A 26361-nucleotide genomic window follows, 5' to 3' on the forward strand; every position below is an offset into this window, starting at 1 on the left:
GGCCCCCGCCAGCCTGTGAAGCTGCCGTTCCCCTCGTCACACCGCAATGAAGCCCGCACCGGGGCTGGCCCGGCCTGGGCCGCGGAGGGTGCCCTGGCCCCGCTGCGGCCGTGAGGGGAAAGCAGCGGGAAGGGGCGGCCGCTCCTCCCGCCCGCTAGGGGGCGCCCGAGCGCCGCGGCCTCTCCCCGGCAGGAAGTGCGGGAGCCGGAAGCGGAAGTGTTCACCGTGCGCGATGGCGGCCGAGGTGGCGACGGCGGCGCTGAGCGGCTGGGCGGCTGCGGATCCCGATGGCGGGGTGAGGCGGCAGCGAGGGGGGCCGGGGGGAAGAAGGTGTGTGGGGGGGGTGTTCCCCGACACCGTGCCGGTGTCTGAGCGTGGGTTGTTTCAGGGCTCGGGCTCGGAGGACGAGGCGCGGCCTAGCACGGCCGCGGAGGCAGCGGCGGCGCAGAAGCGGGAGGAGCGGCTGCGAAAGTTCCGTGAGCTCCACATGAAACGGGTACGCGGCGGCCGGAGCGGGGCAGCCCCCGATAATACCGGGAAATGGTGTGGAAGGGGCGGCGGGGCTTGCCCGGCGCTCCCGGGGAAGGTTGTGTCACCGATTCGCTTCTCCCACCCCAAAAGCAGCGTTTGACGCGGTGGGATCAGTCCCCAGCGGCCTGGCCGCCTCCCAGGACGGGTGCCCGTGGTCCTCGGGGGTTCCCTTGCTCTCGTTTCCGTGATGGAGGGTTGCCCTGCGTCTCCCAAGTTGGGTAACAAACGGGTTTTGTTCCTAGAACGAGGCTCGCAAGCTGAATCACCAAGAAGTGGTGGAAGAAGATAAAAGGCTAAAATTGCCAGCAAACTGGGAAGCCAAAAAAGCTCGGCTGGAGTGGGAGCTGAAGGTGGAGGAAAAAAAGAAGGTAAGTACACAATTGCAGCCACCGGTACATTCAGGTGCTGGCAGGGAGGCTGGGCCACCTTCACGGGGAGCTCCTACAGATATTACCCCCAAAAAATCCGTCTGCTAATTAGACTGCCAGTGATCTAAATTACTGTCTTGCACTAGAGGGTGACAGGACTGATCTAGGCAGTTCTAAGTTTGATCATCAGCTGCTATCTTGTTAAAACCAAAGTGTTCTTTGTGCGGCGTTAGGAATGTGCTGCGAGAGGAGAAGACTACGAGCGAGTTAAACTGCTGGAGATCAGCGCTGAGGATGCCGAGAGATGGGAAAGGAGAAAGAAGAGGAAAAATCCAGATCTGGGATTTTCAGGTAATGGCTTAACCGCATTTGTGATGAACCCCTTTGTTAGTATTTCTGCTGCAAACAGACCTGCGAAATAAAAACCTTCACCTCGAGACAAATTCCTTTTCTTCCCAAGATTACGCGGCTGCACAGCTGCGCAAGTACCAGAGGCTGACGCGGCAGATCAAACCTGACCTGGAGCAATACGAGAAGCTGAAAGAGCAGTAGTAAGTGTGATCTCAGTCACCCGATATTGCTAATAATGTAGAATTACCACAGACAAACACTAAAGACTCAGACTAATCCTTTCTGTACGTGCCTATTCTCATATACACTGTAATATTAATTAGTCTTTAAAACACATGTGTAAAGTGCTTGCCCTCCTGTTCCTTTTGTCCAGCGGCGAAGCGCTGTATCCCACGTCTGACAGTCTTCTCCATGGAACTCACGTGCCGTCGAAGGAAGGGGTGGACAGGATGGTCGCAGATCTTGAAAAGCAGTAAGTAAATGCTAAGATAAAACAGATGTGTCCAACGGGAAAGTTTTGTGTAATCAGAGCCACAGGAGTCACCCCCAGGTCTTCAATCGCTGCCCTTTGCCTTACAGAATTGAAAAGCGTGAAAAATACAGTCGCCGGCGCCCTTACAACGACGATGCGGACATCGACTACATTAACGAGAGAAACGCCAAGTTCAACAAGAAGGCGGAGAGGTTCTACGGGAAGTACACAGCCGAGATTAAACAGAACTTGGAGAGGGGAACAGCCGTCTGAGCTGCCGTCTCCCGCAGAGCACGCAGAACATCTCCCAGCATTACTTACCTATTCCTTTGGTAGGGAGATTTCTGCAGGCAATTTGCAGCTGTAGAAGTAATTTGTGTAACAGATACTCGTGGAAGTGACCAGCTTGTGCAATTTCATGTTTTAAATAAACCCGAACTCTTATACTTAATTTAGAACACAGCTCGCCTTCCTTCTTCAGTGCCTGAAGACTGGCAAGAGCTACCCCCAGCTGCCTGTCCCGTGCCCGAGGTCAGAGTTCTCCTGGGGGCAGCACTCACACAGCACAGCTGTCCCCTCCCCAGGCAGCAAAACTGGCTGTTCCTCACCAAGGGGGCAAGGAAGAGGGTTTATCTCAAGCATTAGCCTCAGGTTGCTTAAATACATAATTCTTAGTCTGTTTGCCATAATTTCTTACAGAAGCTTCAAGACAAGAAGAGTCAACAAGTGAGTTTATTTTATTTTTACAAAATACAAGTTTAACTGCTCCCAAAAGCACGCAACAGCACATTGACATGCTTGCAATACTCTTCTTCACAAAAGGTCGGTGCCAGCCATGCAGCTGAGCGCACTGTACTGCTACATTCTGCAGCTACAAGCAGCATCACCTGTACCCTTGGTGTCACAACACCCCCTCCACCAGCTTCCCGAGCTGTTTTTAAAGCAACCTAAATCACAACACAAGGCAGCACCAAGTCAAGCTCAGCATTAGGAGTCAGCAGAAGTGACAGCCGCTCAGGTGCAGGGCAATGGCTTCGCACAGAGCGGTCAGGTTTACACCCCAGACACACTCTCCACATGCAGAGGGGTATCTGGGGAAGTTCCTCCAGAGGCCCTGAACCAGCCCCAGCAGGAGCAATTCCAGAATAAAGGTTTCCTTTCAAAACAACACAGAAGTTACATTCTGCTGCACTCCCGGATAGCAGTAGGGGAAGGAAAAGCTACACCTGGAAATACCCACGTACAGCAGAGTCAGCATACCACCAAACACAGATCTAACACTTGACACACAGAGAGGCCAGTGAAAAACTAAAGTTTATTTACTTGAAGTAAACAGTTACACAATGTAAGTCAAGAGTTCAAAATAACAGCTACCGAACCATTGTTTAGAAAAAGTTACCCACCTGTAAGTTCTAGTCCATTAAAGCAATACAAAAATATTTACAAATATACACAAGATTCCCATCTGCGGCTTCTGGATCACCATGCTCTACATCTGAAAGAGAAACCTAAGATTCCAAAAATCAAGATCTCAAAATAAATACTCAGTATTAACAAGTCTTCAACCTGATCAGAAAATGTCAGATCTCACTACTGACATATGCATAATGCTGCAGTCATGAGACAGCGAGAAAAAAAAATGGCTAGCGTGCCCGGAACAGTGCACTTTTGGGTGAGAAGTTTAAAAATGTTTTCTTCTCCTCCTTCTTGACAGGAACCCATTGCCCATAGGGGCTTCCCTTTTTGTCCTCTTCTCTTCCAGGAGAAATCGCAGGTTCTTTAACAACATGGCTCACTGGCTTCTGCAGTACTGGTTTTGCCATTGTATTCTGGAAAAAGAAGTTGCCTTTAAAATGCTAGAATGAAAAGGAACATACTAAGACTTGTCAACTTTAAGGGGTTTATCTGTGCTGATAAGACAAATGTTTTCATACACTGTGTTGACACAGGATTCTGTGAAGTTGCTTTTTTCTTAGTTCTGCATTATTAAAATGTATCTAAACATGAAACTTGCAGCACTCCACTCCTGGGGCAAGCCACTGTCCTGGTTTCACCTGGGACAGAGTTAATTTTCTTACTAGCAGCTGGTACACTGCTGTGGTTTGGATTTTGGATGAGAATTATGTTGATAACACACTAATATTTTAGTTGTTGCTGAACAGTCGAGGACTTTTCAGCTTCTCATATTGGCCAGCCAACCAGGCACCCGAGAAGCTGGGAGTGACACAGCCGGGACAGCTGACCCCAACCGACCAAAGGGATATTCCACACCGTGAGACATCACGCTCATATAAAGCTGGACAATGAAGGAAGGAGGGGACATTTGGAATTATGGCATTTTGCCTTCCCAAGTCATCACTGCACATGATGGAGCCCTGCTTTCCTGGGGATGGCTGAACACTGTACCCTATTGGCAACCAACACTGGGAAAAGCCTAACACCAGGGGGTGCGAAGTACTGGAATTCCATCTTGGGAAGTCACACTTACATTAGGACTGAAAGAAATGCTTCTCTGTATGGTTGCTCTCTCCATCCCACTTTTGGTCATGTCTTCTGCAAGTCTTCTGGGTTGCTAGAGAAGAGCACAACAGCTTCAGTGGGAGGATACAGTATTCCATGTGAGTTAAGGCAATTACTACAGAGTATGAACTTTCTGGTAGAGCTGATTCAGTTATTTACATCAAAAGTAGCTGTAAGCTACTAAATATGCTAACAGATTAATGTGGAACTCAATTTGAAAAGCATTCAGTATTGTTACCAATGTCATTGTGCCAATTCACATGTGACCTGATATCCATGCCCCAGTTACAGTTTCAGAAAGGATTCAAACGGTTCAGAGCATGGACTGCCATACAACGACATGTAGTGGTGGAGTTAAGTTGCATTAAGTTTTGCATATCCATCCTGCAGAGCTTTGGATAATGACAATAAACTTATCTGCAAGTGATGCAGGCCTCTTCTTCTGTACTCTCTCAACATCTGGAATATATTGCATATATTATGAAAGGGATGCCTGTACCATTTGTCTAAAACCCTTAGTAAATTTACTTCCATTTGAAATAGCAGTATCTGATCGATGTAACAGTTATTGCAGCTTTGTATTTACCATGAATCAGGTTAACACGCTATAACAACAGAGTCAAACTAAAATTCAGTTTTAAGCTGCTCAAGTTTCTCCCTCCCTTAAATTCACAGCAGCTACAGCCCACAAGTCCCTTAATTACCAACAGATTTTCTTCATCATGTCTGGAACCATAGTCATGATTTCTATAAGACAGAAATAAAGTATGTAAAATGCATTGTGTGCTTGGGTATGTAACTTCTGGGAAACAGTTTGTTGCACATGAAAAGCTTTTAACAGTTCAAAGGGTTGAAAGATTTAACCTTTAAAAAAAAATCACCACAACATTCACTAGGTTTGTTAAGGAGACTCCTTGTTTTAGGCCAAAACCACATAAACTAGTCTCATTAATGGGCAGTACCTTATTAGAAGAACAACTCAAAAGAACAAAGTAAATTCACCTCTCCTTCCCAACCTATCACTACTGGAAAGCCTGCAGGCACTCAGTGGCTTAGCCACCTCTTAGGAGTCCATAGTCCTTACAGCTTAAAGCAAAGTCTACACTGATTTTTGGAGTAGTTTTTAAACTCTCTGGCAAATCTGATGTTTTTGTTCAAGGGCTTGAATTCATAATCACTGACTCCACAGTTAAAGACTATGACACATCCATGCAAGAGACAAATTTTAATAAGTGTTTACCTTTTCATTGAGAATACTCCAGTTCATACTTACCTCAGCTGACTCTCCAGGATCCTCATGTTCTTGTTTTTCATTTTTTATCTCTTTGGAAGGAGTAAGGATCTTCAAGCTTGCTGGCAAGACTACGTTATCTGTTCCCAGCGCTTTTGCAGCATTGGCTTTCGCAATTTCCAGGAGTTCCCTCTTGTCTACAAGAGGAAAAAAGAGTAATGTAATTCTCTTATGTTTAAATCAACACATACCTACCCATGCAAGCCCAAAAACTGCAGGTTTACTATTACTAGACCTATGTAAGCATCAACTGTGATGAATTTCCATCAGAACTGAAGATTTAGCTTCAGCTCAAGTGCAAAGAACATGCTCTGAACTACTATTTTTTTTTAAATACATTTTTATAACCATGCAGAATTTCCTTCCACACTGCCACTACTAGTTACAGTCTATAAAGCAAGTAAACAAATGAGAATTCGACTGCTTAAAATAAGTTGTACATTTTGAGGTTCTTAAAGTCTTAAAAAAAAAAGTACCCTTTTCACTCAAATGGAGGGGTGATCTGCTCCGAGATCTTGTTCGTGACCTGCTTCTCCAGCTCCTGTAAGCCTCGGGATATATTGTTCGCCCAAATCCATAGTATCTTCGGCCTCTTGAACGTGATCTGCTTCTCGAATAGGACCTTCTGTAATACGATCTTCCACGAGACCATGACCTGCTGCGTGATCTGTATCTTGGAGGAGAGCGGTGGTACCTCCTGTAGTGCCTGACATGGTACCTTCCTCGGTACCTCCTGTAGCCACGTGATCTCGACCGGCTTCTGGAATATGAACGAGAGTATCTTCTGTACCTTCGGGAACTGTTTCTTCTTGTCCATGACCTTGATCTGGACCGGCTCCAACTCCTGGAGGAAGCTGAAGAGGAACTACTGGAACTGGACTGTGAACTGCAAGAAGATCTGCTAGATGACCTTGTTGATGACCTATCACAACTTCTCTTGGATCTCAAAGACGACTCCCTTTTCTTCGGTGAGCTGAGGGTTAAGTCATCCATGAAGCCTGTCATATCATCAGTTTTTGTAACCACCGTTTTCTCCACGCAAGCACTTTCAGAAGCTGTTTCTGTTTTTATTGTTGTTCTCTGATACCCAGTCTCTGTTCCTGTTGTGGTGAGGAAGGGGAAGCTAATCATCTATACAGCAACAACAGTTATGATACACAGGCAAAGAGTTCAAGGATAATTAAGCACACCAACAATTCTCATCCAGTTTATCAGCATATTTTGCACATGACATTTTTAAGTTTTGTCACTTCCTCTCCTGTAGCCAGTCTTCTATGTGGAATAAAAAAAGGCTTCAGTTTAAACCATGAGTAGTTCTATGTGGAATTTTGAAAAGAGGTTTGTTTGTGGAGTTTAATGTTTAATACATTTCATTTGCTAGGTAGGCACACACCTTTGTGAAAAGGATGTGAGTTAACATCTTTTATTCCTCCTAACAGAATTTTCAAGGTATTTTATCTTCAGTCTATTCTAAATGCAGTCTATTGCATCTACAATGCAAAAATAACCATTTGCCTTCCAGATCAGTATGAACTGAATGATTTTCTCCTGCAGTTCTAGGGAGGTTAAGTTTCAACTGTTTTCCTCCGACAGGAAAAAAGAAAAGTACCTTCAAGATACAAAGCAGCCACTTCCTTGACTGTATCACATTAAAAAACAACCTGCACAGAACTCCACACACACCAGCAGAGCAGGCACCAAGCTGCTTTTAAAAACATTCTACATAACTAGCAAAAAATACAGCTAATGTTTCACTGGATATGACTCGTAGAGGGTGTAATACATGTTAAGGTTACATATTAATAATTAAAATGGCTGTCCCTTGCTAGTGGCAGCCATTTTATATCTACAAAGGTTACTGTATTCTAGGGTGTAACTATCTTATCTGCGTTGCTTAAACCCTGCATTATGTCACCACTTTGCAGTTTAAGGAAGCTTGCTTCATCACAAAGTTTCCATCGTTGTAAACCAAGTAAAACTTACAACCTTACTGAAATCGATCCGGGGTACTAGGTTCTACACGAGTTTGTAAGCAACATTCCCCTTGCTGCTACTAAAGCTAAAGTTTCACTACTTCACCTCTAAACGAGGGCCAAGGGCACGCACACTATACAGGGCGCAGCTACGACGAAACAACCGATTAATTCCGATCTGAAACGCCACCCCACCTCCCATCGTTAAGTTAACAAGACACCGGCGTTTACGACACATCGGGCACACCTCCCGTTATTCTCACACAACCGGCCGCCACCGGGAGAGCGGCGGAGAGACCGCGCTCCCCTCCCGCCCAGGCGTTACGGGGCTGAATTCGCCTCAGAGACCGCTTACAGGCACTTACCGCTCGGAGCCGCCGGGCACCCCCGGTGCCGGTTCCCGTGAGAGACCAAATCGTTTCTGTAAATAAAAAAAAGCCGTGAATAATGCGTGTCCCCCACCCCGCCATCAGCCCGCAACGGCGGCCCCCCAGCACGCCAAATAAAGCCAAATAACAGCCTCCCCCCTGCCTCCGCCCCGAAGAACCGCTTTTTGTGAGCACACCCCAGCCCAAGCCAGCAGCCGCAAGGAGCTGCTCCCGCCGTGCCCCACCGACTCACCGCCGCCAGCCAGTCGGGCTTCCCCCGCACGGCTCCTGCTCCACCGGCGACGCCTGAGGAGACAGCCCCGCTTCGTGAGTCACCCCCATAGCGACCGGCCAGGCTCCTTCCACCCGGGAAACAAGCCGCAACTGAGCCCCGGCAGAACACAGCGCTCGCAGCCGCCACCCGCTACCGCCCCTCAGCAGCGACTGAGGGCAGCCCAGAACCTTCCAGAACCCCCCTCCCCTTACGTAACGGCACCCAATGCGCGTGCGCAGAGGGCCGGCGCCTTTCCCGCGCGTGCGCGCTGGCAGCCACCGCCCCCCTCGGCCCCCGGCACCGCGGCACATGCGCAGAAGGAGCTGTTTGGGCCGCCCCGTCTCGGGGCGCGGCGCGTGCGCAGCGCAGGGCGGCTGGGCTGGGGCTGCTGCGCGCGCCGGTGAGCCGCCGGCCAACGGTCCCTCCCCGCCCTCAGGTAAACGCGGCGGGCGCGGGGGGGCGGGGATGGTGGAGCTCGTGGAGCTCCCCGGGCGGGACGGGAGGCTCGGCCGACGCCTTCTCCCCCTCCCAGATGGCCGTAGCCCCGGCGGATGTGTCCGGCCTGGGGCGCGGGAGGGCGACGGGGCCCCCTCTGAGAGCTCGGAGCTGTGAGGCCGGCGGTGCCTTCGCTTCAGCTGTGAGGCCGGAGCTGTCTGTCTTCACCTCAGCTCCGGGGCCGGAGCTGTCTTGGCCTCAGCTCCGAGGCCGGCGCCTCGCCAGACGTGTCCCGGGTGGGTGTCGGTGGGCAGGCTCTGTCAGCTGTTCGTCCCTCAGGAAGGGACCCTGGCTGTGGGATTTTCAGGTAGTCTTGTTGCAGTTTTAAGCGGCCTGGCACGATGCGCCTTGCTGTCTGCCAGCCCTCGATGCATGATGGGTTTCCTCTTGGAAAGAAATGTCCTTTTTTCTTCTCTGTGTCTTCAGAGCGCTGAAAAATGTCAGGTTTTCTTGAGAGCTTGAGGTGCTCGGAGTGTGTTGACTGGGGAGAGAAACGAAACACGATCGCTTCTGTTGCTGCGGGAGTGCTGGTACGTACAGCTTCTCTTAACACTGCTTTCGGGCTTTTTAGATGTTGTCAGCTGTCGATGAGCTAAAAATTATTAGTCATTTGGAAGCAAAAAGAAGAACAGGGAATCATCATTGTATGTAGCAGCAGAGTTAACGACAAAATCTGTGCTGGGTGCTTGCAACCACGTGTTACTTAGGTTTCACAGCTTCTACCCGTGTGATAACTGTTGGAGTCAGTAAATCTCTGGCTTTGTATTTAACCTTGTTCCTAAGTTGGTGGCAAAACTAGTTATGTTATCAGTTGACTGTGTTGGAGACCATAAGAATGATTTCATATATTAACTTTTTTTTCTAGAGCAATCTTATATAGTATTAAAAGGCTCGCATCCATATTTTAAGCTATTGTGCTCTTTCTTCTTTTTTAATAGTTTTTTACAGGTTGGTGGATAATCATAGATGCAGCTGTAAAATACCCAAAAGTGGAAGATTTCAACCATTCCTACCATGCTTGTGGGGTTATAGCCACTATTGCATTCCTAATGTAAGTGTGATTTCTTGATCAGAGCTACATACTCCTAGAACTTATTTTACACAATTAATAAAAGAATGCATAGTCTTTAAATGGAAACATAATTAAGAATAACAAATCAAGTTACGATCTGAGTATCTCTAATATCTTTCTTATATTTGTTGATATTTATAGTAAGGAACCATTTTTTAAAAAAATTGTGTTATACTGGTCCAAGTCATATTCATCTTTGGAGAAATGCTTTTTAAGTGTTAGTCTTGTCACCTTTCTTAAAAAAAAAATGCTAGAAAATGCAAGAAATACAACATCATCCTTTTTATATAGGTTTCTGAGAAGTTCCTTCTCTTGTTTTGTAAACACTTAGTTCTTGCTTTGCCTGCATTTACCCAGTTTTACCCTGTTTTGCTTGTACAGGATCAATGCGGTGTCTAATGGACAAGTGCGGGGGGACAGTTACAGTGAAGGCTGTCTGGGCCAAACAGGTACGGCAGGGTGGGCTGTGGGGTAGCGACAGATCTGTGCAGCCGTGAAGTCTTGGAAGAGTTGTAAGAACCAGTGTGCCCATCGTGTGTCTGTGCAAAGCTGTGGTGTGTGACAGAAGGTGCTCCGAAACAAAAAGCATGCTGAAAGTAAGTCACACATGTCTGTACTCGGACACAAAACATTCCTATGTCTTTTCAAGGTGCTCGGATCTGGCTGTTCATTGGGTTTATGATGGCTTTTGGATCTCTGATTGCTTCCATGTGGATCCTTTTTGGAGGCTATGTTGTTAAAGGTAAGATACAGCATGGAATGTGGCCTGATCTGTTCTTGAAAGTTTAAGTATTTTAAAAGACTATTGAATTCTGGAACTTACTCTTGCATAGTTTCTAGGCAAGACCAGTTTTAATATTTTGGTTTCCTGCGCACCACTGTTCCACACTATCTACTGTTATTGGGGTGGATTTTATCTACTTATAAGTCACGAACTTCCAGCTAGCCTCATTAGAAGCACAAGCCCTGGTCACCTGGGAACTGTACTGATATGATTAAACTGCTGCAGTTATATGGGAATAATTCCCTGGGTCAACACTTATTCCCAGAATAAAAATTACTGATTTTGTGCAAATTGCTCTCAAAGCCTATATGCTAAATTAGCAAAAGGGAAAAAATTAATTCAAATTGCGTTTAAATTCATACCTTAACATGTACCACAGTCACTTTTTGTGAAGGCAAGTCTTGAGAAAGGCATGAAAACTGCAGGGAATTAGTCTCTTTTTGAGAAGGAAGGAAGAGCGTTTAAGTAAATGTAAAGTTGCTACGTGTACCTGGAGCTGAAGTGAATTTCACACCAGGCAGGGCTCATTGGTGGTTTTGTTTAATTTACATTCTCATCAGCCTTGGCCTTACTCAATTCCTAGGGGATTTTTGTGAAAACCTAGATGAATAATAGTGCCACTAATGTGCACTCTCATTTTGCATATTGTCATTATGTATGACTCTATAGGTATATATACTTAGACACACATGCATTCCAAACAGGATGTGCAGTCCCCTGTGATGATAATTACAGTCTTTATGAGCACTGCGTTTGAGATGCGCATTTTTGGTTAGAGAACAGGCGAGGCTTCTTTTATTTGGAAAGATAAATGACTGGGAGAGGAGGGGGCACAAAAGCCATTGCATTAAGTTTCCAGTGGGGTGAGGCTTATGCTTGTCGTCTGCGTCTCCCCACTGAGCCACTGAGATTGGAGGGGACCATTTTGATAGAGAGTGAAAGGGGTCTGTGAGCTGCACGGGGCTGTCTGCATTCTGGCTGCGGCAGATTTGTCATGTGGTAGCACCAGCACAGAGAGTTTGTTGTCACTACACCCTGTACCTGGTCAGGAATCCTATGTTGTAATGGACCCCTCTGTCAAACGCAGCTCCTTACCACTGCTTCCAGGGCACAGACTCCACAAGTTCTTCGTTAAGCGAGACTGGTTATCCTTGCTAATGTAGCGCAGCTTCCTGTTTCTGAAATGTCAGAGATGGGATATTCTTGAAAATCACTTTTCAGAAATTCACGGAGATTCTTTCTTTGTTTAGAAAAACCAGTAGTATACCCAGGAATAGCTGTGTTTTTCCAGAATGCATTCATCTTTTTTGGGTAAGACTATCTTCCTCTATTTATTATCTAATTGGTTTAAAATGATTAAAACTGAAACTTGCAGTAATCTGTTTTTTCTTAAGCCCTGTTTTTTAACTAGGCAAAAGGGAATAAACTGCTGGGAAAGGCAGTAGATTTCTGGGATTTCTCTGCATAGGTTTCGTTGCAGAACCAGGAATTGGATTTATAAATGCTACAACTTGCTCCCTGAAATCCCGTATTTAAAATCCTAGGTATTTGATTTGCTCTCTTATGTACTCATGTCCCTTTATTCTCTTTTAAACAGAGGACTGGTCTTCAAATTTGGTCGCACGGAAGATTTGTGGCAATGAACACGCCTGTGGAAGCGCGTTGGCCATGCTGGGTTTTTAACTGCACAGTCCCAAGATTTTGTAAAAGCGTTTTGTAAACAGTGACCTTCAATTGTGTCTAAAGATGAAACAAGGCAAACTTCAATCATAGCACTAAAAATTCCGGTTCTATTCTGTTTAATTTTTTTACTCTTGTACGTTGATTTAAATGTTGTCATGTTTTTGACAAATGTGCAATTGCTACAAGTAACAATGGAAGTCACTTTTATGATACGATGTTTGCTACAAGTAGTGTAGTGGAAAATGGATGTATTTAACCAGCTGTTTCTATGATGGTATTTACAATCCAAGACTTACTAAAAATGCTTTAAACCAACTTTTTAACATATATTTATTAAATATTTCCTATATCTGGACAATATAACCATTTCTTCAATTTCAAAACTTATTGGTGTGTGGCTTTTCTTGCATAATACAGAGCAATGCTGCTTTGGGATGTTTTTTCCCCCTCCCTGAATATTTAATTTATTCTATGGCAATAATGAGTAACAACTTGCTGGTGCCGTGGATGACATTGTAGAGGCACAAGTACAAATTGCATAGTGGCTCTAGAGGGAAGGAACTCATCCACAAAGCTTTCTTTTCTAACTGCTGTAAAACAAAGGAAGAGACTCTTCAGATCGGAGTTATGTCTCCAGGAAGAGGGAACAGCCACTACCAGGGAAAATTCTGGTCGCTTCAGATAGCTCTTCTGTTATCTGCCCTTTCCTATACGTTCACCTAAGCTTGTTGCTCAAAAAAATCAGTGATAAGAGACGTGGGGAAAAGGGAGGGAATACAAAACTATTCCTTAAAAGCACTCCTGTGAGAAAACAGCAGAAGTCATTTGTGGTGCAGAAGTTTCGGGTTAGTTGCTGGAAAGTTAAAGTGGAGAACACAAATTGAGCCTATTATAGAGGCAGTACGTGTTAACTGGGAGATAACGCAAAAGTGTGAATGTGCATCTTGAACATCCCTGGCAGCTGGTGGATGAACTCAGCCGATCGCTGGCTAGTCTGCGACCTGGAAAGAAGAATAACTGACCTTTCCTCTGCAAGTAATTTTTCATTACTTGAAACCTGTCTCACACTTCGCAGTGATCCACTTTGCCGCATCCCTGCTGAACAAATTGAGGTCAGCGTGCATCACTGCAGCAAACATCAAACAATTCACGCGTTGTCTTCAATGTGACATCTTTCCTCATTACTTCATTTTTAAGCTAGTGTGCTGAATAAATAAAAACAATCAAATTTCAACTTTTTTATTATGTAAGCATTTTTGAAAGAGGTTTTTATCAACTATTTTGAAAACAAGAAATGCTGCGGATCACAATCCATTTAAAAACAAGGGTTTGTTTGCAGAGAATCCTCTGCCCCATCAGTTCCCACCTCTGAGTAAAACAGCTCAACTGTGCGGCCAGGCTGGGCTGAGGTTTGCTGCCAAATACAGACGAGTAACATCACTGATTTCAGGGGCACCATTCACAAGCAGAACAATTTCAAACATCCAAATAGCGGGCCCGAGCCAAATAATTACAGATTTTTCTTTAAACAGTCGGATAACTCAAGAGAGTTCAGTCTGGCGAGATGCGGAGTTCTGGCCCTGATCCAGCTCACTCATAAAATCCTTGCTTAACAAGGCCTTCAACAGGATTAATTTAGCTTAAAAACAAGTACTTTAATGCTTCGCTAGATACCAATGAGTATGTACTCCTTGAAGAATTATACTTCAAAATACATATTTCGGCTTTTAAACTTGGGAGCTAGAAATAGTTTAAAGTTTCCAAGCATTTTGATTGATAAGCCATTACAGCAATGAATGCAGCCAACTTCTTTGCACATATCCTACAAAAAAAGTACGTAAGGTAAGCCCATGAGAGCAGAAAAGCTAAATTCATTCTAAGTTTGCAGCTGTGAATTTATACGCTGTATCTTTCAAGAATAACTAAAACAGTTCATTACTAATTTTGTGAGTGTCCATTGGGTTGGCTTTTTTGGAGCCTGAGAATTGACCTTTAAGTGCTCTTTCAACCCATCACAGCTGTTCGTTTTCTCTAGTGGCAAACGGGAAAAGCTTATCTTGGTCACATCTGTCATCTGGGATCCTCCACTCAAAATCCGACGGCCAAATGGGGAAACTGTGAAGACAAACATTCTTGTATCAGAACATTTTATGCATCAAATCATCACACACACAAAAATGGCAATGAAAAACCTTATTAGAAGCTTATTTTTATCCATTTATTTTTTCGGTAATTCAGATACAGCATCACACTCGGCAGCTAGAGGTGCCCAAGGCCGGTGTTTGTGCACCAGACTGTGCAGCCACTCTGTACCCACCACGGCCATAAAAAGCATCTTTCATTCCACTCCCTGGCTTCTAAAAATCCCTCTCTTAGACGCTGCTCAAGTCTCCTCAGGGGCTGCGTACGAAGCCCGGAGGCCAGGGCTGGCAGGCCCAGAGCGTGTCTGAGCACCTAAAACTATGCGTTTCAACAAACACCACCATTTCAGATTTAGCCCCAGATTCAGCCCCACCAACAGCGCTGACAATCCTCGCTGAACACGACACACATTTGTAATGTTCAGGCTCTGAATCAACCGTGGGAACAGTTTGTGCATTTCAAACGGGGTATCTAAAATGTTCCGTGAAATGGAATTAGCCACTTTTTGTTTTAAATTCAAATACCTAGAGTTCTTCATTGAGGTCAACAAGGTGCTATATATATACTCCCACACAGTTAATTTTACACTGAAACTCACCTCCCAATAAAACTGGTCTTCAAAGTACTTTGTTACAGGGGTGGTCTTGAACAGTTTGAGGTTTAAGATTAAACCTATTTGTAAAAACACAGATATCCAACATAAATATATACATCAGGGAAAGGGGAAGACTGTGTGTAACCGGAGGTTTCTCAGTAACACGCGTCCACACGTAACGTAGATCAAAATACAAATTCAGAACTAAATGCTTCAGCAGAGCCCCTCGACTCAAGCTGACCTTAAAAGCAAAGAGAAGCTTGCCAGGATCAAGGCTTGTGTTATTACAAATGAATTACTCTAGGTAAAACCCCATCAAACAGCCTGCCGGATTCTAAAAAGACATCAAAAATTACTGACGTCTTGCATGAAAAACGCCTGTGTGTTTAAAGCACTCGGGCTTATCAGCACTGTTAGCTTGGGACTTCAGATGGAAACACCTGGATTTTTAAACAATTGGTTAAATACTGAATGTTTGATTATTTTAGCTGAATGTTTTTTAAAAATCTGCTTGATTGCCTCAGTTTCTTAATTGCGCTTAAGGTAATGCAAAGGTTTCAGATCAATTAAAGTGCAAAAAAAAATCATTTTAGAGTGTATTTCACAGCAATTTTTGTCTGCCTTTTATCTTTTATTCAAGACAGAATTAACAGCTATAGAAAACCAGCAGCTGCCACAAACCAGAATGTCACATGGGAAACACATGAGCCCCGATGATCCCAAACCACCAGCGATCAAAGGCCTCGTGCTCGGCTGATGCAAGCGAGCTACTGATGTTACTGAAACGTTGCAGATTTGTTCCAACGGGCCTAAAAAGTGACAAGCTCTCGATAGCATTTTTCTGTCACTAAGACATTACCCAAATGTGAAAATATTTTCCATCCTCACACATCTCCTGACTGAAATTTGAAGGCAGCTGTTAAGCCTCTGTTAAAATAAACTTCACCGCTGAAAGAATGGTGCTACTGGGTTATTTACGTTGGATACATCTCTTCTTCAAAAGACTGGCTCTGAAGGGTCCCTGGCGCTCCTGTTTCCCATGATGACTTCTACAAATAATTTACCCATAGAGACACACTTCAGAGCCCCAGTTAAACCAGAGCCCCTCTTTCTGCAAAGGGTCGCAGTGACATGATGGCGGGTGTAATATGATGACATACCCCTTGCCCTGAGGAAATGAGGAAGATATTACCGAAATGTGGTTTTTAATACTGACCTGTAATAAGACCCGTTATCAAGGCCATGCTGATGGTCACGCAGAAGGCACCGATGTGAAACATGACCGAATAACCCAGACTGAAAAGCAAAACAGGTGTTTCACCTTTAAAGTTGCTGAATTTAGCATTAAGACTGTGAATGAATCTGTATCTACACGGCATTTTACGTGAAAACCTCTCTCAAAAATTCCGTTATTCTCAAACCTCTCTGCAGCTGTGGTTAGATGTTTTAAGAGATCCTATCAGAAGCCTAGTACAGACTTCAGAGGACATCTTTTGCCCTTAGACACCATCATTGTGGTACCAAAACTTCATTAAATTTGTTTGTTTCAATAAGAACACGACGAGAAGTGCAAGGCCCTTATACTGCACTGTGATTCATCCCTGCCTAAACTGAGAGAAATCAGACAACTTCGTATGACAGGACACGAGCTTGATTCGCAAAAATGAGATGCCAGTGCCAGATCAAAACAACCTATAGAGAATAACCTTACCCGAGCCTTTCAGCTTTTCGATGTATCTCCCCAAGTATATTTTCCAGTTCAGTGTCCAGACTGGCTTCAGTCCAAACCGGCATTCTTGCCCCTGACTCAGAGTTAAAGCCTCATTCGAAGAGAAACGCTGCTTTCTGCCCTCCCTGTATTAGCACACAAAGCTCCCCAAACCACATCACAAAAGCCAAACTAAGTCTCGGAAGGATGCACATCCCCAGCCTTCATCTCCTATGTCCGCTGTATTTAATATCAAATAAAAAGAAAGACAGAAAACAGGACCAAAAGCTAATATTGAAGTTTTGATCCAAAGTCTGCTCAACTCTGAAAGTCTTCTTTACTGACTTTTTGGGATTTCAGAGATTATCTTAGGTTATCTAGTATAAAAAGATTTACCTGTGGTGCTGTTCAGGTGTTCTGTATGTATGAGAACTCTTCTCAAGGCATACTACAATAATCATTACTTATTACTTAATAGCAAGAATTTATGCACCTTGTTAAAAAAGTCCCATTTTCTGCTACTAAGAGCACGACCTGGGCAAGAGCTCCAAGGACAGCAGGGAAGCCAAAAGTGAAATGAACTCCAGAGGAATCATGAATCTCGAGAGCAGGATTCAGGCATCTCTGGGAAGAAGAAAAGGTTTTATTGATACACAGAAACACAAGCTGATAACAGCGTGCTGTCTATCACAGACAGAGAAAATGAACTTTGGTCTTGCAAGCTGCAATCCTGCATTCCGCTCAAAAGACTTCAGGTTTCCGAGGTTTAATCCCTTTGAAAGAGAGGTTTCCCTTGAGGTATCCTACATTGAAGAAGTTTGTACAGCTTATACAAAAACAATTTCAGATTTTGAGTACTACCTGTAAGCAGTAAGATCCCAATACAGTTATCACGCTGGCAAGCAGACCCAAAATCATCGCGATCCAAGGATACCGGATTCTGTTTGCTGCGTAACCAACAGCGACCCCACCGGCTAGTACTGCACTGTGGATGTGAGCCTGTAAAATAGGACGACAAAACCATGGAGTCAGAATTCAGTCATCACTTGTCTTATAGCAGCCCAATATCATAGATTGCTATTCTCATGCAAGTGAGATCTCTTTAGGGTGAATCTGGGCTTCTGTATACTGTAAATTACAATCTAAGAACATAATTTCTAAGTTACAGCTTCAGCTTGTGAGGCTAATGATGACTGTAAGGCTGAAAACCTGGACTTGCTTTTGCTTAATAGCTATTATACTTTCAGTGCATTATTGAGAGTAACAAAAATATATGCAGTGATTTTCTCTGATGTCTTACCATTCTGAATTTTCCATCCTTTGTGGTCATAGCAGAGAACGTGAAGGCAGTCACAGCGCTCACAGCAAGGGCAAAGTAGGTGTTGTAGGTTACTTCCCATTTTTTGTCCTCAGACAGTACAGAATTGAAGCTTGGCCAGAACACCCAGAGAAAGAGAGTGCCTTGGAGACAAAGACAGGCAACGATCATTACCTTCTCTAGAACGCAGTGAATCCATCACCAGCTGCCTCTGGAGGGCTCCAGCCCACATTTTGCATTCACTATAACTCCCACACTCTAAATAAAGGATAACATCTCAGTGCAGATAGCCCTGAGAATTACCTGCTGTGCCAACACCTTCCCAGAAACATAGCACTGCAGTGTCAAGCACAGCTCTAGCAACATCTGCCTCATCCTTCACAGAGCTGAAGGTAGGATGCTCTTTTCAAGAACACCTCTAACATCAGCTGTGTCCTATCTATTGTTCCCTTAAACACAGGTTCAGATACAAGTGGGAACAACTCCACTGTTTATTTCCAACAATCAGCATCCTGCCTGTTCTGCACAGGCACCAAGGGCTTGCTCCTTGGCCAAAATTTCTGCTCCTTTTTTATGGTACTGGGGAATAACTGTTCAAAACCAGCTGCAAGAGAGAATGAAAGCAAGCCAAGGAGGAAGAGAAAACAGCTCACATGGTACAAAACACTATAAAAAAACCCCACCAAAGCACACTTTGGATTGTCTTTTACCTTGGCTGACAGTACAACTAGTACTGGTTGTCTTGCCTCCTGGCAGGGTTTGAAGAGAAAAAGGAAAGACTGGACCATCAGAACAGAATCCCCTCTACCTCTACTAGGATTACTCCGGAGGAGGGCTAAAGAACAATAGCTTGAGCTGAGGTGATCGTGCTTCACCAACTCAGCTATACACAGCTTACATTTCTTGTTACTTGCAAAAGAGTCATCTACCAGATAGCTACTCCCTAGTATATGGGTCCAACAGAACAATTCGCTTTCCTCCTGTAAGATCACTGCAGTGTCACGCTGTCATGACCACATAGGCTTCGCTGACAATAGGAATGAAAACAGGTTCTTCTGCTTCTATGACCTGGCCCCTAATTGTCAGCATTTAGGAATCTCAGCCTCTATAAAACAACTTCAGTGCCTGGCAGGATACATCCTTTCATACGTGATCAAATTCCAACCAGCAGAGGGAAGTAGGTGGCTTCACACTAAGCCAAGCTGGACTACACATTGCAGCCTGTGCCTCTGCTCCCGGGGTTGTGCATAGCTCTAAGTGTACAGATGAGAACACAAACAAGCAACAGTTTATTTTGCCTTGTTCAGTCATTTGTTGCTGTCCAGTCAACTTCCATAGTTAATGTTCTGTTCTCCACGCCACAGAGCTACCAGAGACTTGTGCAATTCACCTGACAGTAAAATTGGAAGCGTTCTTGTTCAAGTCAATTAAGAAGTGACACGGGCATTGTCACGACAAAGCACAATGGTTAATTCCAGCTTCTACCAACCCTGGCAGCTACTGCTTTTGTACAAGTTTATCTTGGCTCCTTGAAATCCAATTTCCATTGCTAATTTTCACCCTTTCAGTGCACCAAGGCAGCGATAACCCTGCCTCTCAGACAGGAGAGGCCATTTTGGCAATTCAAAACCAATGGTAGCAGTGAGGACTGGTGGAATGATCCATACAAATACAATCTTATTCCCATTGATTAGTAGTTGGTCAGCCATAAAAAAAAAAAAACATTTAAAAAATCTACTAATTCCACTGAGGCTTTCTTATGTGTATCTGCTCAGCTATGGAAATAACACTGTCACGACCCGAGTCCAAATACAGGTGAAGACCTCAGCACCCTTCACAGAGCCCTCAAAGCAGGATGCAAAAAGGATCTACAAGGAACTTGCCTGCTCAGTTTCTCCTTTCTACCCACGCTACCTCACGAATTATTCAAGACATGGCAATATAATTACTCCAAATAGCAAGCACTTGGTTGTAGCAAGCTGCACTAAACTTATAATGAAGGCTTAACAGTGTCTTGATGAGTTAGATTAAAATACTGATCTCGAATTCTCCAGCAAAGCAAGAACTGCAGGGACTCAAAAGAGCAGCATTTAAATTTCTCTTTCCCTCAACTGGGCGAAGACTGGCCAAGAATTAGACTCTGTGGTCATTTGCAGAAAGATCTTAGGTCGGCTCGTGGCAGTTACACAACAGAAATCATGGTCATAAAGAAGCCAAATTGCTTCTTTAAGAAAAAAATGGAATTGCCATACTGTCAGTCTATCATCGCTTAGATACTTTCTCATGTGCCTGTCTGTACCATATTCCCCACCCTTCATCAGGCTTTTATCTTTTCATTTACATTACTAGGCAGGGACTGCCTTTTTATATCTCTGTACAGCACCTTGCAAAACAAAACTGAGCCTTAGCTCCAGCTGGGAACTGTGAGCACTACTGAAATACAAGTAATGACCTCAACTTCGGTGCGCAGGTCCCTTACCAATATACCTAGACAAGCCCAAAGGGGACAATTTAGCTGGGAGAGGGAACGGTTAATCTGGCATAGCCTTTGTGCTGAGACTGACCTAAACAAACTAAGCCACAGCCGTTGCAGGAGCAGCTTATATTCCTGGTGGGAAACACGCTGAGACTCACCACCTCACTGTCAGAAACCACAAATGGCAGCAGCAGCAGCAGTTTTCTACGCTCGGCTGCATTCAGACCTGCGCTTTGGATGCAAAAGCTTCAGTGCGCTGTAGCCAGCCCCCAGAAACATTCCTTATGTTCTCACTGCAATCTCTTCTTCTGTCTGAGACGTTAAAGCAAATGCCTTACCCAACATTGACAATAAAGCCGACTTCGGGGTACTCGCATTCTTCTCAGACCTTGGTGACGGCTCAGGGAAGCACGAGGAGACTGCCAGACCAAAGTAAGCTCCAAACAGGTGAACATGCATCATGCCAACATCATCTGGAACCTGTATCAACAGAATAACCAAGTTTGTCGTTTATTTCATCCCACAGGAAGCCTTTGGTGCAGTTCCTGATACAGTTGCTCATGTGTTCTCCCTATAAACAATTTATTTTCACAGTCCCTCGGTTTATGTACGAGTTATTAATGCGAGATTAACTTCTCTGAGTTCAATGTAGCTCATAAACACACAATTCATATACGGAGAGTTTGGGGCATGTTTACATTGTACGTTAAATGCAGGTCTGACATATAGAGTATGCAGGGCTTGGAGTCCTATGTCCTTAAGTAGAGTCCCAAAGTCAGACTTCATCTCTTAATGAAAACATAGCCACAGTCTAACTGAGATGAGATAAAACACACTGATGTTCCTGTCAGCAGAGCACTAACAAACCACCCAAAGGCAATATTCCAGAGTCCCAGTGAAGTTTTCCCCGATGTGCCTGGAAATCATACTACGGTACCTGCAGGTACATTCTGTTGATCCATCTGCTCATATGGAAAACTATTATCTCCACAACTGTCATCAGAATTAATTGCACAGGATTAGTCTTCCCAAGAACAGCTCCAGTGGAGATGACCACAGCAGTTATACTCACAGCAGCCTTTGTTATTCTGCAATAAAAGAAAGAAAGAAAGAAAAATCTGTACCAGGACCACACCAGCGCCAATAAAGGAAGAATGCCAGACAGTTAAAATGTACTTAAAACCCCAAAGCCTTATAAAATGCCTGCAAATACGACTGTGCTAATTTGCAAATAGGTTCACATAACCGGGCATTACCCTCCACAAACAGCAATCAGCAGTTCTAGATTATTCCAATTCTAACAAGAACTAATTACCTTTTCAGACCATCTTCATGTGGTATTTCAAGAAGGAAATAAAATAAATTTTCTATCAGCACAGAGCATTGGACACCAAGTACAACGATCAGGAGGTTGAATGCAGTGCTGCTAAACCCATATCTTTTCAGAAATGTCAGGAAAAAGCCAAATCCAAAAATTACCATGTGGTTGACATCTTGAAAAGCTGCATGACAGAAAAGACCAAGACAGCAGTGACATTATTAATGCAAACTGGATTTCTGGTTAAAAAATAAATTTAAAAAATCACAATTAACTAAGTAGACTTCAGATAAAATTCAGGTGCCATTATTATTTAGTACTTGTAAAGAATTCCAGAGCTTGTAAGTAATCAGAAAAACAATATTCTTGACGCTGAATTTAATTTTACAAAGGGATCAGAATGGATGCCATAGGATGGGGGTTGAGGGGTCAAAAATCAGGATGGCAATGAAGTACATTTAATCAATGGAATTTGGATATTCATTTTTCCTGAGGTGAATTTAAAGAGCTTAAGTTGGACTTTTCAGGAAGAGTTACTGCGAACTAGTGCTGATTCATTCCTTGAGGGCATTAAGGGAAGACATGAGTTACAAAGAGAAACCCCTATGATGTCCTCATCTGGGTAGAAGGAACGGGAACAGAAATAGCAGTACAAGTAGTTCAATATGGTTACCAGCCCCATTTCAGAAAAGGCAGAGGCTGTTCAAGGTACAAGCTCTTGGATCTCTAGGCCTGGAAGCGTCCCCTGGGACATGCTAACGGTCATACCCTCGTATGGTTGTGCTGGCCTCTACGCACAGGAAAATATCAAACTGCCAGTAAGCAGATCTCATTTTTCGAGCTATAAAACAGGGAGAGCAATACAAGAATGTCATGACGATTAATCAGCTCATATTCGCACAACACTGTAAATACATTGCACACTATGGCCGTAGCATAATCTGCTAACACATTGCTTTGATCGATGCACAAAATACATCTCCAGAATATATTTAAACCCTTAATTCCACTGTATTAACTTCCTTTATTTACATCAAGCATTCAAATGGAAAATACTGCCATCCTGAATTCTTACTTTTTAGCACAACATCTTTGTATGCCAAGACCTCACAGAGTTCAGCACTTAACACGGAGCAGTGCCTGCCGTCAAAAGTTTGTTACATTCGTAAGAGTCAAGATTACCACAAACAGGCAGCAGAGAACAGACCACCACTTATGTCTTCTTTCACTGTCTTTGTTTTGATATAAATAAATGCACACCATACATGGCAAGGTAGGGTATTTAAAAGGGCGGTAAAACATTCTACTTCTCACTAACAAATACACAAAATTGCCGAATCCCATCTCTACTGCACTGCAAAACAAAAGCACACATTAACCCTTCCATTCACAGCAAGGCTGCCAATCTTACCGGCGTAGGAGACCGTTGATCTGGATTCATCACCATGTGAGAACAAAAAGTAAAAGAGGACGATGAAAACAGCTTCCAGAAAAAGGATTAGCCATGGCACGTTGTTTCGGAAGTTGCGGTAATTAGAAGACATCGTGCACTAGACTACATTAAACACAAACACATTAATATTTTTTTCTATAAAAATACTCCAGTAACCTCAAGCCAATAGAAATGGAGGTGTGGGGGGGCAGGAATAAAAACTCAGAGAGATAAAAAGCCCAAGACACGTCAGCAAGGAACAGTTCCTTATCTGTGCCATGTCAGGGGCCCAAACTTACCGCAACTGACATAGACTGAACTCAAAAAGTACTCATGAACGCAGACGTACCAAGCTGTCACTACTGTAATGCGCCACGATACCATCCACACACCACTTCAGCTGCTGTTGAGCCTTGCGTATCAGCTAAACGGCAAGCAACGAAGAAGACCGACTCATAAGTAGGGTGTTGAAGTTTATGCAAAATCATTATTTATTTACATTGCTCTTATCCTTCCTAAACTCAAGACTCTTCATGAAAAGGTTGGGGAAGGTCCTGTGAGATTCTCAATGCGATTCTCGGGCTGGTTAAGCAATAGCTCTACGCCCATGTCCCACAACAAACCCTCTCATATGTGATGAATACAACACAACGCCAGAGAATCAAGATTCTCTGGATGCACAGATGTGGTGCAGCATTTCCCACGCTACTTGTGAGATTAGTCTATTGCTTAGAGCATGGCTCTGGAAACAGCTACAGTGAACACTCTGGAAGACCTTGGTTAATCCCCAGGCCAGGAAGCTGCAGGCTTTTAATTGAGAATGAAACCACAGACCTACACCCTCCTGGTTCTTTCTTTAATTCAGATCCAACGTTCATCCAGAAGTGTATCAACTTCTATTACCACATTGTGGCTACGAGGTAACCATGGCCTTATGGGTTCAGAGCATTTTAGTAAGACACAAGCTTTTTTTATTTGTTGTTATTGTTTTTTATAAAGCAGGAGCCATTAGAGTGAGCATTTCATGCACAGGAGCAGGGCTATACGGTGGAAGCTAACTATGTTCAGTGTATCCCTATGAACAGACATCATAACTTGTTAGATAAGATTATATGGTTGTTGAGGACAATTTATGAATCCATAATATGAACATAACTGTCTTCTCAGTATTCACCCTACTTTTGGTAAACTGAACCCTTCTTTGTTCAGGTAGTCCAGAAGATTAAAGTACAGTAATTAAAGCTCAGACTTTCTACTTTAAGGCTACTTCAAACTGAGTGCTGGGTTGCATGCTGGGGTTTGAGATGGTAACAGCGCATACAAATGGGTAGAAAGCCACCTACTGGTGACAGAAATATGTACCAGACAAACACAAATGCAGAAAAATTCCAGTTCGCTTATATTTTAGGACATTGCTCCCGCAAACCCAGGCATATGGCACAATAGCGTTTTTCAAGCCATCTGAGAAAGGTTTGCATTTGTGGTGATAAATTGCACCTTCCTCACGTGCAGTTCTCAAATTGCTTTAACAGCTTTTACTTAGGCCTAATAAAACAGTAAGTTAAGAATCCTTACCCTCATTTCAGAAACAACATTTAAAGGACTTTCCCAGACATACAGAGCGCTGCCCTGACTTCAGCCAGACCTACGTTCTGCTCCTTCTCACGGGAATTCTGTGATCATGGGGGTAATTCAGCCAGAACCAGAACGCCTGGTAAATTTTCTCTAGATAAGAGAAAGGTAACAGCAACTTAGAAACGGATTTATCTGACACAGTGTCTTTGTATGGTATATAAATGCAATGTATCTAACTAGCTTTCATCTGTTTCCTGCAAGACAAACCCTTAGGACTCGTACTCGGGGTAAGAACGACCCAGAACCCTTCCCACCATTTCGCCCTGGTCAAACGAACACAATTCTTCTGACACTCGTTACCAAATCCCCTGTCGGCATTAACACTCAGCGAAAATACACCAAAAGCTAGGAATTTACCCAAGTTTTTCCCTCAGGATGACATGCTACACTCTAAGTGCTGATACTCAGATTTCCAGCTTAAACTCCCTCCCAGACAGACAGTGATCTCAGAACAGGTGAAATACAAAATAACTTTCAAATCAGAGCTCCGCTGCCAGCCAAAGGGACCCATCGACACAGCCATGGGGACCAGCCGCCTCACATACATTCCTCCGCGCCTGTTTTAACGCCATATCCGCACCCACACTCTGCAGGCTCAGCGTGACCCTTGCTCGGGGAGGCCCGTTATCCCCCAGAGAGGCGAGGCAGGCCCGTGGCACCCAGCCCAGCCCCGGGCGAGGCCAGAGAAGACGAGGGATGACACAGAGGCGCGGCCTAGCCTGGCTGCCACCACCCTCCTGTCAGCCAAAGGGCGGGCTGTGGGGCCGGGGCCGGCCTCCCCTCAGGTTCGGAGGCCACCATCGGTTTCCTCACGGTTTCCACGGTCCAAAGGGGGTTAAAGGCCTTGGGGCGGGCGCTCTGCGGAGCGGCCCCCGTGTGAGGAGGCCCAAAGCGCGGCCTCGGGCCTCGAACCGGCGGCCACACAGGGAGGGGGCGGTGCCCGGCCGTGACTAGGCAGCCCCGGGCGGCAGCAGCGGCGGGACGGCCTCGCCCCGCCCCTCGCCTCCCATTGGCTGAACACCCGCCCCTCCCAGCAGGCCTCCCTTAGGGACTAGCCTTCCATTGGCCGAAGGCCGTCTCCCCTCACGGCCTCTGATTGGCCCATCTCCAGCCACCGTCCGTCTTTGGGCCGATCGGGGAAAGAGAGGCCGAGTGTCCCCGCCTCCCCCCGTTTCCTGCCTCGCGATTGGGCCGATCGCTTGTCACTCTGTTGTATACGTCCTTTATTGGCTGGAAGAGTCCGTCAGTCACTCCGAGGGTTTTTTTGCCACCCTCCGGCGAGGCATTGCCACAGGACCGCGCTGTGGGGGAAGCGCAGAGCGCGACGAGCTGCCTCCTGTTGCCTTCGCACCCTGAGACTGAGCTTTCCCTTTCCCAGTAGCCTATTTGTCAGCGAGGTTGTCAATCAAGCGTGAGGGGCGGTACTTGAGTGCTACGGTGACAGAGGAAATTGAGCCCTCCTTCTTCCGTTTCCGAATGGATAGCTGAGCTGTCCTTTTATTTCTATTTGTCTGTGTTATTGGGCGGTCTTGCTGTCGATCACAAAGCGGGGCGG

At 44.8% G+C, this 26361-nt stretch overlaps 4 protein-coding genes across 13 annotated transcripts; 2 read left to right on the plus strand and 2 right to left on the minus strand.

Annotated features, from left to right (window-relative positions):
• Nucleotides 1-205: 205 nt before the first annotated feature.
• SYF2 (SYF2 pre-mRNA splicing factor) lies at nucleotides 206-2173 on the plus strand. The gene is made up of 7 exons (XM_054223363.1): nucleotides 206-295; nucleotides 389-496; nucleotides 774-899; nucleotides 1133-1250; nucleotides 1360-1450; nucleotides 1624-1722; nucleotides 1830-2173. The coding sequence occupies exons 1-7, from the start codon at nucleotides 233-235 to the stop codon at nucleotides 1993-1995; spliced, it is 771 nt and encodes a 256-aa protein (XP_054079338.1). The 5' UTR covers nucleotides 206-232; the 3' UTR covers nucleotides 1996-2173.
• Nucleotides 2174-3018: 845 nt separating this feature from the next.
• RSRP1 (arginine and serine rich protein 1) lies at nucleotides 3019-8360 on the minus strand. 3 transcript variants are annotated; one of them, XM_054223356.1, is made up of 6 exons: nucleotides 8128-8360; nucleotides 7872-7927; nucleotides 6010-6633; nucleotides 5516-5670; nucleotides 4211-4294; nucleotides 3019-3551 (listed from the first exon to the last, which is right to left on the minus strand). In XM_054223356.1, exons 1-6 carry the CDS (start codon nucleotides 8214-8216, stop codon nucleotides 3366-3368), a joined length of 1194 nt encoding a protein of 397 aa, XP_054079331.1. In that variant the 5' UTR covers nucleotides 8217-8360; the 3' UTR covers nucleotides 3019-3365. The 3 variants fall into 3 exon arrangements, 1 of the variants encoding a protein (XP_054079331.1); XR_008469708.1 differs by having other exon boundaries at nucleotides 3427-3551; nucleotides 4211-4701; XR_008469709.1 differs by having other exon boundaries at nucleotides 3427-3551; nucleotides 4211-4701; nucleotides 4947-5670.
• Nucleotides 8361-8461: 101 nt separating this feature from the next.
• TMEM50A (transmembrane protein 50A) lies at nucleotides 8462-12565 on the plus strand. Of its 4 annotated transcripts, none has more exons than XM_054223364.1 (7): nucleotides 8466-8584; nucleotides 9070-9173; nucleotides 9582-9694; nucleotides 10097-10164; nucleotides 10365-10457; nucleotides 11750-11810; nucleotides 12097-12565. In XM_054223364.1, exons 2-7 carry the CDS (start codon nucleotides 9081-9083, stop codon nucleotides 12140-12142), a joined length of 474 nt encoding a protein of 157 aa, XP_054079339.1. In that variant the 5' UTR covers nucleotides 8466-8584; nucleotides 9070-9080; the 3' UTR covers nucleotides 12143-12565. The 4 variants fall into 4 exon arrangements, with proteins under 4 accessions (XP_054079343.1, XP_054079339.1, XP_054079340.1 ...); XM_054223365.1 differs by lacking the exon at nucleotides 8466-8584 and adding an exon at nucleotides 8616-8950; XM_054223367.1 differs by lacking the exon at nucleotides 8466-8584 and adding an exon at nucleotides 8616-8879.
• A 1557-nt stretch (nucleotides 12566-14122) lies between these two features.
• Nucleotides 14123-25732, minus strand: RHCE (Rh blood group CcEe antigens). 5 transcript variants are annotated; one of them, XM_054223360.1, is made up of 13 exons: nucleotides 25352-25730; nucleotides 24747-24896; nucleotides 23521-23595; nucleotides 23151-23294; nucleotides 21737-21923; nucleotides 21359-21509; nucleotides 20760-20901; nucleotides 17928-18088; nucleotides 17489-17626; nucleotides 17121-17251; nucleotides 16136-16215; nucleotides 14923-14996; nucleotides 14123-14297 (listed from the first exon to the last, which is right to left on the minus strand). In XM_054223360.1, the coding sequence occupies exons 4-13, from the start codon at nucleotides 23281-23283 to the stop codon at nucleotides 14271-14273; spliced, it is 1224 nt and encodes a 407-aa protein (XP_054079335.1). In that variant the 5' UTR covers nucleotides 23284-23294; nucleotides 23521-23595; nucleotides 24747-24896; nucleotides 25352-25730; the 3' UTR covers nucleotides 14123-14270. The 5 variants fall into 5 exon arrangements, with proteins under 5 accessions (XP_054079335.1, XP_054079333.1, XP_054079334.1 ...); XM_054223358.1 differs by having other exon boundaries at nucleotides 25314-25730; XM_054223359.1 differs by having other exon boundaries at nucleotides 23471-23595; nucleotides 25314-25730.
• Nucleotides 25733-26361: the final 629 nt, after the last annotated feature.

The sequence above is a fragment of the Rissa tridactyla genome, chromosome 18 (assembly GCF_028500815.1).
Source record: "Rissa tridactyla isolate bRisTri1 chromosome 18, bRisTri1.patW.cur.20221130, whole genome shotgun sequence".
Lineage (NCBI taxonomy): Eukaryota > Metazoa > Chordata > Aves > Charadriiformes > Laridae > Rissa > Rissa tridactyla.